This window comes from Carettochelys insculpta, chromosome 31 (genome assembly GCF_033958435.1).
Source record: "Carettochelys insculpta isolate YL-2023 chromosome 31, ASM3395843v1, whole genome shotgun sequence".
In the NCBI taxonomy this organism is placed as follows: Eukaryota; Metazoa; Chordata; order Testudines; family Carettochelyidae; genus Carettochelys; species Carettochelys insculpta.
The window spans coordinates 13,799,720-13,809,592 of record NC_134167.1 but is presented as its reverse complement, the minus strand read 5'-3'; the positions used below and the strand labels follow the sequence as shown (position 1 = coordinate 13,809,592).

At 68.8% G+C, this 9,873-nt stretch overlaps 1 protein-coding gene across 1 annotated transcript; it reads right to left on the bottom strand.

Annotated features, from left to right (window-relative positions):
• Positions 1 to 650: 650 nt before the first annotated feature.
• Positions 651 to 8,453, bottom strand: SFTPB (surfactant protein B). Its single transcript, XM_074981738.1, has 11 exons — positions 8,398 to 8,453; positions 7,149 to 7,282; positions 6,477 to 6,548; positions 6,245 to 6,370; positions 5,637 to 5,774; positions 4,890 to 4,979; positions 3,675 to 3,858; positions 1,949 to 2,109; positions 1,696 to 1,776; positions 1,478 to 1,585; positions 651 to 1,312 (listed from the first exon to the last, which is right to left on the bottom strand). The coding sequence occupies exons 1-11, from the start codon at positions 8,444 to 8,446 to the stop codon at positions 1,277 to 1,279; spliced, it is 1,179 nt and encodes a 392-aa protein (XP_074837839.1). The 5' UTR covers positions 8,447 to 8,453; the 3' UTR covers positions 651 to 1,276.
• Between the last annotated feature and the right edge of the window lie 1,420 nt (positions 8,454 to 9,873).

Below are 9,873 nucleotides of genomic sequence, written 5' to 3'. Positions count from 1 at the left end.
CACCTCCTGCCCGGCCTCTGCTGCCCCCCCCACCCTGGGGCAACTGCTCCACCTCCTGCCCGGCCTCTGCTGCCCCCCCCACCCTGGGGCAACTGCTCCACCTCCTGCCCGGCCTCTGCTGCCCCCCCCACCCTGGGGCAACTGCCCCACCTCCTGCCCGGCCTCTGCTGCCCCCCCCCACCCTGGGGCAACTGCTCCACCTCCTGCCCGGCCTCTGCTGCCTCCCCCACCCTGGGGCAACTGCCCCACCTCCTGCCCGGCCTCTGCTGCCCCCCCCCACCCTGGGGCAACTGCTCCACCTCCTGCCCGGCCTCTGCTGCCCCCCCCCACCCTGGGGCAACTGCCCCACCTCCTGCCCGGCCTCTGCTGCCCCCCCCCACCCTGGGGCAACTGCTCCACCTCCTGCCCGGCCTCTGCTGCCCCCCCCACCCTGGGGCAACTGCCCCACCTCCTGCCCGGCCTCTGCTGCCCCCCCCCCACCCTGGGGCAACTGCTCCACCTCCTGCCCGGCCTCTGCTGCCTCCCCCACCCTGGGGCAACTGCCCCACCTCCTGCCCGGCCTCTGCTGCCCCCCCCCACCCTGGGGCAACTGCCCCACCTCCTGCCCGGCCTCTGCTGCCCCCCCGCCGTAATCACGCCCGGGCCAGCCGCAGGGGAGTGCAGCGCTTTATTTGCCAGCCAGCTTTCTCCAAACGGCGACCCGAAGCCCCTAGGGCGGGCGCGCGAGCGAGGGGGAGCCGGAGCTGGAGGCAGCTGAGTGCCGGGCGCTGGGGCCGTCTTGCCAGGCTGCAGGCGTGGGCCGCTGCTGCGGTTTTCTCTGCGGTGCCGCTCGGAGCGGGGCGGGGGGGACGTCTGCCTTGTGATGTGGGAGCCGAGCTGCTGTGCCCGGGCGGCCGTGGGCCCTGGGGTAGCGTCAGCTCTGCAGGTCCCCTGCTGCAGCCAGCCGGGTGGTGGTCCCTCTGCGGGCACAGGGCCCTGGCTGCCGGCCTGCACCCTGCACGGTGTGGGATCTCTGCCCAGCCCCTCGGGGAAGACAGGCCCCCTGCAGTTGCCGCACCCCTCGGGGCCCCGTTACAGCCACGGGGGGGTGGGATAGCTGTGATGGGGACAGGTTGGGGGCAGTCGGCCACTGGCCCGGGAGGGACAGCGTTAAACTCAGCTGTGCTCCTCCCCAGAGACCTGGCGCCCCAGGGCTGCTGCGGAGGAAAGGGACTGGCTGGGGGCAGAAGCCAGTAGGGTGGAGGCGGAGGCAGGAGGGCTGGCTCAGGAGCTCGGGCTATGCCCAGCCTTGGGCCTGGCAGTGCGGCACGGCCTGCAAGGAGAGGCGAGGCGAGGTTAGAGCCGGCTCCAGGCAGCAGTCCCGTTTCCCCCCTCCCGCCTGGGGGGAGCTGGGGTGGAAATGGGGCCTCCTGGGGCGAGGGGAGGCCACGCTGAGCCCCAGAGGCTGCCCCAGCCCGCCCCCCGGCGCAGCACTCACCTGGCACCGCTCTGCAGCCTCCAGGCTGGAGCACCAGTAGGCAGGTCCCAGCGTGCAGCCCTCAGTGCCCGGCCCAGGGCCCTGCCCGGCCTCACACTCGCCCAGTTCCTGTGTGCCGGCAGGAGAGAGAGCGAGGCTGTCAGCCGGGGTTGGGCAGGGCTGGGACCAGGGGCCTGGGCTGGCGGGGAGCCCGGCTGGGGGCATGGCTCCGCTCTTACCTGGCAGGTGCTCTGGGGGTCCCAGGCCTTCGGCAGCAAGACCAGCAGCTGGTACCGGTGCCGCTCCAGGAAGTGCTGACACTGGGGACGGAGAAGGCGGGTCAGTGTCTCCCCCTCGGTCCTTGCAGCCGGCCCCCAGGGCAGGGCACTGGGCAATCCCACTAGGCAGGCATCCCCGACGCTAGCACAGACTCCCCCGCGTCTTCCAGGGAGCCCCCGCCGGTGTCGGCATCTGCCAGGGGCAGGGACTCACCTCCTGCCGGCTCAGGTGGGCACCGCCGCAGGCCCCCAGCAAGGCCGCCTCCACCTCGGCTGCCGTGCTGTTCTCCCGCAGCGCCGGCTTCGCCAGGCCCGTGACGGCCACGCAGGCCTGGCACGCCGCGCTCCCGGCCCGGGGCGGCACCAGCGCCGGCTCTGCGGGGGACAGGGAGCACCGTGAGCGGCACAGGCCAGGGCAGCCGGGTGGGGGCGAGACAGGGAACGCCTCCCTGCCCCATAACAGGGTAACCAAGAGGGCTTCTCTCTAGCCAAACTGAAAAGCCTCCTGCAGCCGGAAGGAGAAGCCCCATTGCCAGGCCGGGGGTGCACCCTACTGGCACCCGCCATTCCCCCGGCACGGAAACAGGTCTCGGGACAGGAGAAGGAGAGGGAGTTCGCAGCATCGCGTCTGGGAAGCGAGGACGTCTCCAGAGCTGAGGGCGCGGAGCCCCACTCGATGCCGCCTCTTCGCTCTTCTGTCTGACCTCTGACGCGGCTGCTTCTCCACTAATCCCTGCCTGGCTTGTCATTGCTTCCCGGGGGCGGGATAATCAGTATGGCTAGGTGTAAATGAGTCAAGGGCCACTCCTGCTCTCCCAGGCTTCTTTCAAAAGAGGCGCGCAAAGGAGGTGTCAATTTGCATATTCGGCACCTCATTTGCCTATTCTAATTGCAGAAGAGCTTCTTGCCAAAGAAGAAAGCCGGCGTAGCCGCTGCTCTTTTGAAAGTAAACCCGTCTTCGACTGAATCCTTCTTCCCTTTATTTAACGGGCAGAAGGGTTCTTTCGCAGATGGGCTGACTTTCGGAAGAGCAGCGTCGACGCAGGCTTCCTGGCGAAAGCAGCTCTCTCGAAATCAGAATCGGCAAACGAGGCTCCAAATATGCAAATGTACCTCGTTTGCATTTTCGAGTTACCGCATCTGCACGCGCAGGTCTTTCTGTCCCAGTTGGTGACAGCTGGCGAGTGAAAGGATGATGGGTCAAGGCGGAGCTTTGCAGGACTCAGGTTTCACTACTAAACCTGGAGTCCAAGATGGAAGAAGGACGTGGGAAGAGAAGAAGCTAAGAGGACTCACCCCCACCACAAGACCAACACAGCCAGACCCTGAGGTGCACCAACCAGCATCCAGAGGGTGGCTGTCCCAACAAGGGACGTCTGCTATCGCTCAGGACGGCTCAGCCTGACGCTGTGCTCTGCCTATGTTCTGCTTGCGTGGGAATTGTCCCCCCACAGAGCACACAAATGATACCACGGGAGATTTCTTCAGTGGCCCAGATCCTGCAGACCTGCCAGGAATTACGCCCGGAGCCCGCAGCATTGGGTAAGGCAGGAGGGTAAATTAACAGGTGGCGCCTTGAGCCCCCGCCCAGCTGGGTAACGGTGCGTGCGTGGCCCTGAGTGGGGAAGGGATACAGAAATGTGTTTGGGTGACCTCCCCGCCACCACAGTGCTGCTCCGTCTGCTTGCAGCCTCACCTGCCCGGCATGGAACTGCTGCGTATTTATAGCCCTGTCCCCCTCCCAGCATGCCTTGCTGCCGCCGGTGGCTCCTCCTCCCAGTGTCGCGGCAGACTACAAGTCCCAGAAGCCCCAGCTCTCCGCCTGGGAATTGCTCGTACGGGGCCGCACGCCCTGCTCGCCGGGGCGCGTCGAGTGCCTAAGCCAAGCCGGCAGAGCCTCAGCCGAGGGTTAACGCGCCAGGCACCGGGCCGGGCCTCACCTGGGCTGCGGTTCTCCCCCGTGGCGCACATGAACAGCATCCCACAGATCAGCCGGGGGCCCAGCTTGTCCAGGATGAGCTCCAGCGTGGCGATGGTGTATTTCTCCATCAGGCAGCGGCAGGTGCCACTGATGGTGGCCGGCAGGAGACGGCAGAGCTGCGCCAGGGACTTGGCAATGGCTTCCTGGGGGCAGGGCAGATGGCTTGAGTCAGGCCCCCGAGGCGCGCTCACCCCCTTGGGTCCCACAGCCGCGGTGCCCCGGCAGAGCTGGGATTTTTTGCTGGATGTTTTGGACAGTTGGGGGGTTCCCCCCCCCAGTCCCGGGGGGGCTTTTCATTGTCGGGACCAAACCCGCCCTGATCTAACACATGCCAGCGTGGTGTTTGTTCAGCACTTGCCGGCTTTAAAAGCCTTTGGCCAAAACCTGACCTCTTTGCCCCAAAAGTTTTACCCCAAATTAACTTTCTTGGAGAACACCCTGGAAAATGCCATGTCTTTGTTAACCAGCCAGGCATTCGGCCTCCGCAGGAGTGGGCCAGCCCCGCTGCCCTGGCCTGGGCCCAGCTGGGCAGAGATGCCACCTCCAGCTGCTGCTGCTGCTGGAGGTAACAGAGGCTGTCCAGGTGGTTCTCTGTATGCCCTGAGCCCAGCCTCCCGGAGCCATGTAACACACCAGGAGCAGCCAGCCTATTTGCCCTGGAGGCGGCCAGCCAGGGCAGCTGGGAACCCTGCTTCAGGGGACCTGCCCCAAGGGGTTCGCAGGTCCAGCTGATGGAGAATTTTTCCCTTGAAATTAGTTTCGGGCAGAAATTCTCACCCACCCACCCCCTGCCAAATTCGAGCCGAGGTTTGATGGGCAATGGCCTCTGTGATGCCTCATGGGAGTTGTAGTTCTCCCCCTTCTGACTACATCTCCCAGGATGCACCATGGCACTCGACCCAAGCCCTGTGGTGCATCCTGGGAGATGTAGTTTGGCCCATGAGTTCAGCCCCTGGGGGGCACCCACGGCACTGCAAAGGCTGAACCATGAGCATTCCCCAGCGACGGGGGTGGCGGCTGTGGGAGGTACCTGGGGTTTTGTACCCCCCCCCATTGCCCTAACGAGCTGCCGTGGGCCTCTCCCCGCAGGCTGCCAGCCAGGCTGAGCCCTGCCCCTCTCGTCACACGTCCAGCTCCAGGGTCCCTCCCTCCTGCACTGCCCGGGGCACAGCACCTTGGGGACGGTGGACTCAATGCGGCCCACGATGGAGCGGCACATCCAGCACAGCGGGAGGGGGATCGGCAGGTCCTCGCCGGGGCGCCCCTGGGAAACGAGAATGGGGTGAGCTCCGCCAGCCAGGGCCCAGCCAGAGAGCGGGGATTGCAGCGAAGCTGGGTCAGTGGCGGGGGGTCAGCTGGGAGCCCCCTCCCCACAGCTCAGCCAGGGCACCCCTCCAGCCCAGGGTGAGGGAGCGTTGGCTGCCTTACATATAACAGCAGGCTCCGGGGCTGGGGCTGTCCCCTCCTGGCCACGGGTGGCCCTGTCTCCTTGGGTGATTCCACAGCCCAGCTGGTTAGGGGGCTGCTGCCGGCCTGACCCTACGGCAGAGGGCAAGAAGCTGCCTCCGGGGGGGCGTTGACTCTGAAACCTACTGATGGCCGGTCGGCAGCGCTGCTTACTCACACTCACCTCATGCAGCTGGAAGGGACCTCGAGAGGTCTCCGAGTCCTGTCCCATCCCCTGGGGTTTACAAGGCCAATACTCTAATCACTGGGCAATCCCTCCCCCAGCCGCACGGCCCTAACCTCCTCCCAGGCCCGGTGGGCTACCCACAGCTGCCCCAGCCCAGCGCCCGCCTGGGGATGGAGGGCAGGGTGGGATGAGCCCCCTGGCTGAGGGGCAGCCCTGGCCCTGCAGAAGCGGGTCGTGGCGCCCACCTGGCAGCAGGATCGGGCCCGGTGGGGGGTGGCGGGGCCCTACCTGCGTCTGGCTGACGGGAAGGTTCCCACGTAAGTCTTGCAGCGTCTGCCGCAGCAGCTTGTCCAGGGGCTCCGAGCCCCAGTCCTGTGTGGGGTCCGTGGGGCACAGGCCCAGCCGGACGCAGACGGAGGTGAGATTCTGAGGGGCAGAGCAGAGGCGGCGCTGGGGGGGTGCCCTGGGACCCGGGGGGAGGGATGTGGGGGACCCAGGGTCCCACGCTGCCCAGCCCCTGGTCCTGGCAATTCCTCTGGGGGCTCCCCGGTGGCCGTGCTGGCCAGTGTAGGGTGGGGGGGCTGCTCTCCCTGGGGGGCAGCGAGCCCAGGCCGGAGGGTGGAGCCTCAGTGCCCAGCTGAGGACAGGAGTCAGGCCTGGGATCGTGCAAATGGGGGCTGGGACTCCCGGCTGCTCCTCCCAGCCTCTGTCCCTGAGCCCTGGGCAACCCCCCCGTGCCTCAGTTTCCCCACCAGCCCACATCCCAGCTGCGTGGCCAGGGCTCACCCCGGCTGCCAGCCCCGGGGGTGCCATTGTGCGGGGTCAGCGGGGGCCCCCCGTTATCCCATTGGCCTGGCGCCAGGCAGTGTCGGGGGGCCCACGCGGAGCCCACTTACGATCTGCCCCTCCAGGCAGCTGGCGAGGATGGCCAAGTAGGTGTCTACCAGCGCCTGGCAGTGCGGTACCAGGGCATGCAGCGGCAGCTGGCTGCACTCATGGACCAGGTACTTCTGGATGGCCTCCTGCAGGGGAAGGGGGTAAGTGAAGCAGCCCCCCTGGCCCCTGCCGGCGGAGGGCACCCCCCCTCCCCCCTGACCCCCGGCAGAGAAGCCCTGGGCCCGGCTGTACCTTGAGGGCAGACTGCTTGGCCATGCGGGTCAGGGTGGTAACGATTTGCTCACAGTCTGCGCACATGTCCTCCTGTGGGGCAGAGGCTGCGTTGGGCTGGACGGCTGGGCCCCTCTGGGGCTCCTTTGTCCCCCACCTGGCAGGGCCCGGTGCCAGCCTGCCAGTGCCCGTATCCCCCACCCTCTCCATGGCCCGGTGCCAGCCTGCCAATGCCCGTATCCCCCGCCCCTTGGTATGGCCCAGTGCCAGCCTGCCAGCGCCCATATCCCCCACCTCTCGGCAGGGCCCGGTGCCAGCCTGCCAGTGCCCATACCCCCCGCCCTCTCCATGGCCCGGTGCCAGCCTGCCAGTTCCTGCAGCCCCCATCCCTGCCCCCCGACTCGGCTCCACTGCAGCCCCCAGGCCACAGCCGGCTGTGGTCAGCCCTTCCCAGGATGGTGGCCACCCCAGCCTGCCCGCGCTGCCGGCCTCCCGAGGGCCCTGGGCTGCCCCTGAGTCCCCAGCTGACACCAGAGCTGCAGCCCCCAGCTCCCGGCTGACTTGCAGAGTGGCTCTGGCAGCCCCACTGGGGCGCCCAACCTGGCCACGGGCAGCCAGGGCAGTGGATCTCGCCGGGGCCCTCTCCCCCACGCAGCCCGACCCCTCAGCTCCCGGGCCCCTCACGGCACCTGCCTTGGCAGCCGGGTTCCAGCCAGCCTGGGCACAGCTCCGCAGCGCCCCACAGCGCACGGCCGTCGCCAGGCTTCGGCACCAGGACGTCGGGCCCCCGGCACAGCCCAGTGGGGCTGGCGGCTCCCCAGCCAGGGCTAGCGGGACACAGGCCAGGAGCTGGTTAGTACCAGGGGCTGAAAGCCTCCCTGCTGGCCCCCCCCGCCCTCGGCCCCTCCTTGTCCTTGTCCATCTGTCCCACCTCCCCGCCCATATGTCCCCCTGTCTGTCCGTCCATCTGCCCCGTCTGTCTATCCGTCATCTGTCCCCTGTCTGTCCTTCTGTCTCCCACCCGTCCGCCCATCCATCTGCCCCCGTCCATCTGCCCATCCGTCCGTCCATCTGCCCTCCATCCAGCCATCTGCCTGTCCGTCCCCTGCCCATCTGCCTTCCGTCCATCCGTCCATCCATCCACCCATCTGTCCCCCGTCTGTCTGTCTGTGTCCCCTTCCCAAGCTGTGACAGGTGTGGGCTGTGTCTGGGTCGGGGGCTTCCTTCCTCGCCCCTGCCTGGGCCTTAGGGGCTCCGGGCCCCAGTCCTGTGTGGGGTCCGTGGGGCACAGGCCCAGCCGGACAGAGACGGAGGTGAGATGCTGAGGGGCAGAGCAGAGGCGGCACTGGGGGGTGCCCTGGGACCCAGGGGCTGCTCCCCACTGCCCTCCCCCAGGTAAGGACACAACCCAGGAGTTCCGGCTCCCCGGCCCCGTCCTCTAACCACTAGACTCCCCTTCCCTCCCCAGCAGCGCCCAGGAGGCCTTGTCCAGCCCCCTACACGCTCACCCCCGAGCTCTGCCATGGCTGGGCTGCAGCGTTTCTTCTGGGGGCTGAGTGTCACTGGTCCCACCATGACCCAGCGCTGCCCAGTGCTGCTCTGGGGTTTGCCCTGGGTCCAGGAAGCAGCTCTGGCCTGTTCTGGGGAGCCGAGGGCCCTGTGGAAGGGCCCCTGCTATCTCTGCCCCCATGCGCCCATCTCTGGGGAGGAACCTGCCTGAGCTGCACGCAGCAGGTCCAGGCCTGAAGGGTGGAGCAGAGGGAACTGGCCCTGCCCCATTGCCCCCAGCCTGGGCTCATCTCATTGCTCCCTGCTGGGTGGGCTGGGTGCCGGCGCTGTGGCCGCAGCTCGAACGTGTCCGTCCCCAGCCCTGGGCTCCCCCTTGCGCCCCCAGCTCCCCTCCAGCGCCAGGCTGGGGCCCTGGGGCCGAGTCCCGCCCTACCTGAGCCCCCACAGAGCAGGGTGAGCAGAAGCAGCCGGGACCCCGTCATGCTGAGCTGGCGCGTTCCTGCACCTGTGCCCTGCGCCCCTTTATAGCCCTGCTGGGCAGGGGCGGGCGGCTTGGCCAGGATCGGCCGCAGGGCGGGGCGGGGCCGGGCTGGCTTGGATTATACTCAGTGCAGTGGGGTGGGGGGCCTCAGCTGGGATCCAGCCCTGGTGCCCCTCACTGCCACCCCCAGCCCCTGCCAGCCCACCCCTGGGACTCCCCAGCCCTGCCGGTGCCCCTCGCTCCCACCCACAGCCCCTGCCAGCCCAGCCCTGGGACCCCCCAGCCCTGCTGGTGCCCCTCACTGCCACCCACAGCCCCTGCCAGCCCAGCCCTGAGCTCCCCTAGCCCTGCCGGTGCCCCTCACTCCCACCCACAGCCCCTGCCAGCCCAGCCCTGGGACCCCCCAGCCCTGCTGGTGACCCTCGCTGCCACCCACAGCCCCTGCCAGCCCAGCCCTGAGCTCCCCTAGCCCTGCCGGTGCCCCTCACTGCCACCCACAGCCCCTGCCAGCCCGGCCCTGGGACCCCCCAGCCCTGCCGGTGACCCTCGCTGCCACCCAGAGCCCCTGCCAGCCTGGCCCTGGGACCCCCAGCCCTGCCGGTGCCCCTCACTCCCACCCAGAGCCCCTGCCAGCCTGGCCCTGGGACCCCCAGCCCTGCCAGTGCCCCTCACTGCCACCCACAGCCCCTGCCAGGCTGGCCCTGGGACCCCCAGCCCTGCCGGTGCCCCTCGCTCCCACCCACAGCCCCTGCCAGCCCAGCCCTGGGCCCCCCAGCCCTGCCGGTGCCCCTCGCTCCCACCCACAGCCCCTGCCAGCCCAGCCCTGGGCCCCCCAGCCCTGCCGGTGCCCCTCACTCCCACCCACAGCCCCAGGCAGCCCTTCAGAGAGGAGCCCTGTGGGGCGGTTTGGGGTCTCCCTGGGGGTTCAGTCTGTGGCAGGGCCTGAGCCCTGTGGGACCCAGCTGTACCACACAGTGCCAGCTGTGGCTGAGCCCTGGCTCGGGGGGCACCTGGTGTGGGGTGCCTGTGTCTGACCCTGGGCTGCTTTGGGCAGAGGGGCCTGGCGGGTTTGCCTGAGAGGGGCCAGCACCTGTCCCAGCCCCCCACCACCCCTGGCTAGGTGGGGGGGGGGCTGCTCATGGGGGGAGGGGAAAATGCTGTCTCCCCCCTCCCCCCCGGCCCCACCTCTGTGCCAGCCCCGCAGCGCCCTGGCATGGGGGGGCAGGCTGGCGCCAGGGTCGTCCCACACTGTGTGCTCAGGTACTTGGGTTGTTGGCTTTGGCCTCACCCTGCAGCACAAGGGCCCTCGCCCGGTTCCCGGCAGCGCAGCCCAGGGCGTCGGGGGGGGCAATGGGGGGGCTGCGGTGCCGGCTGGCAGCGAGGGAGCCCAGGGATGCGTGGCCAGCCCCATGGCCGGGGGACCCCCAG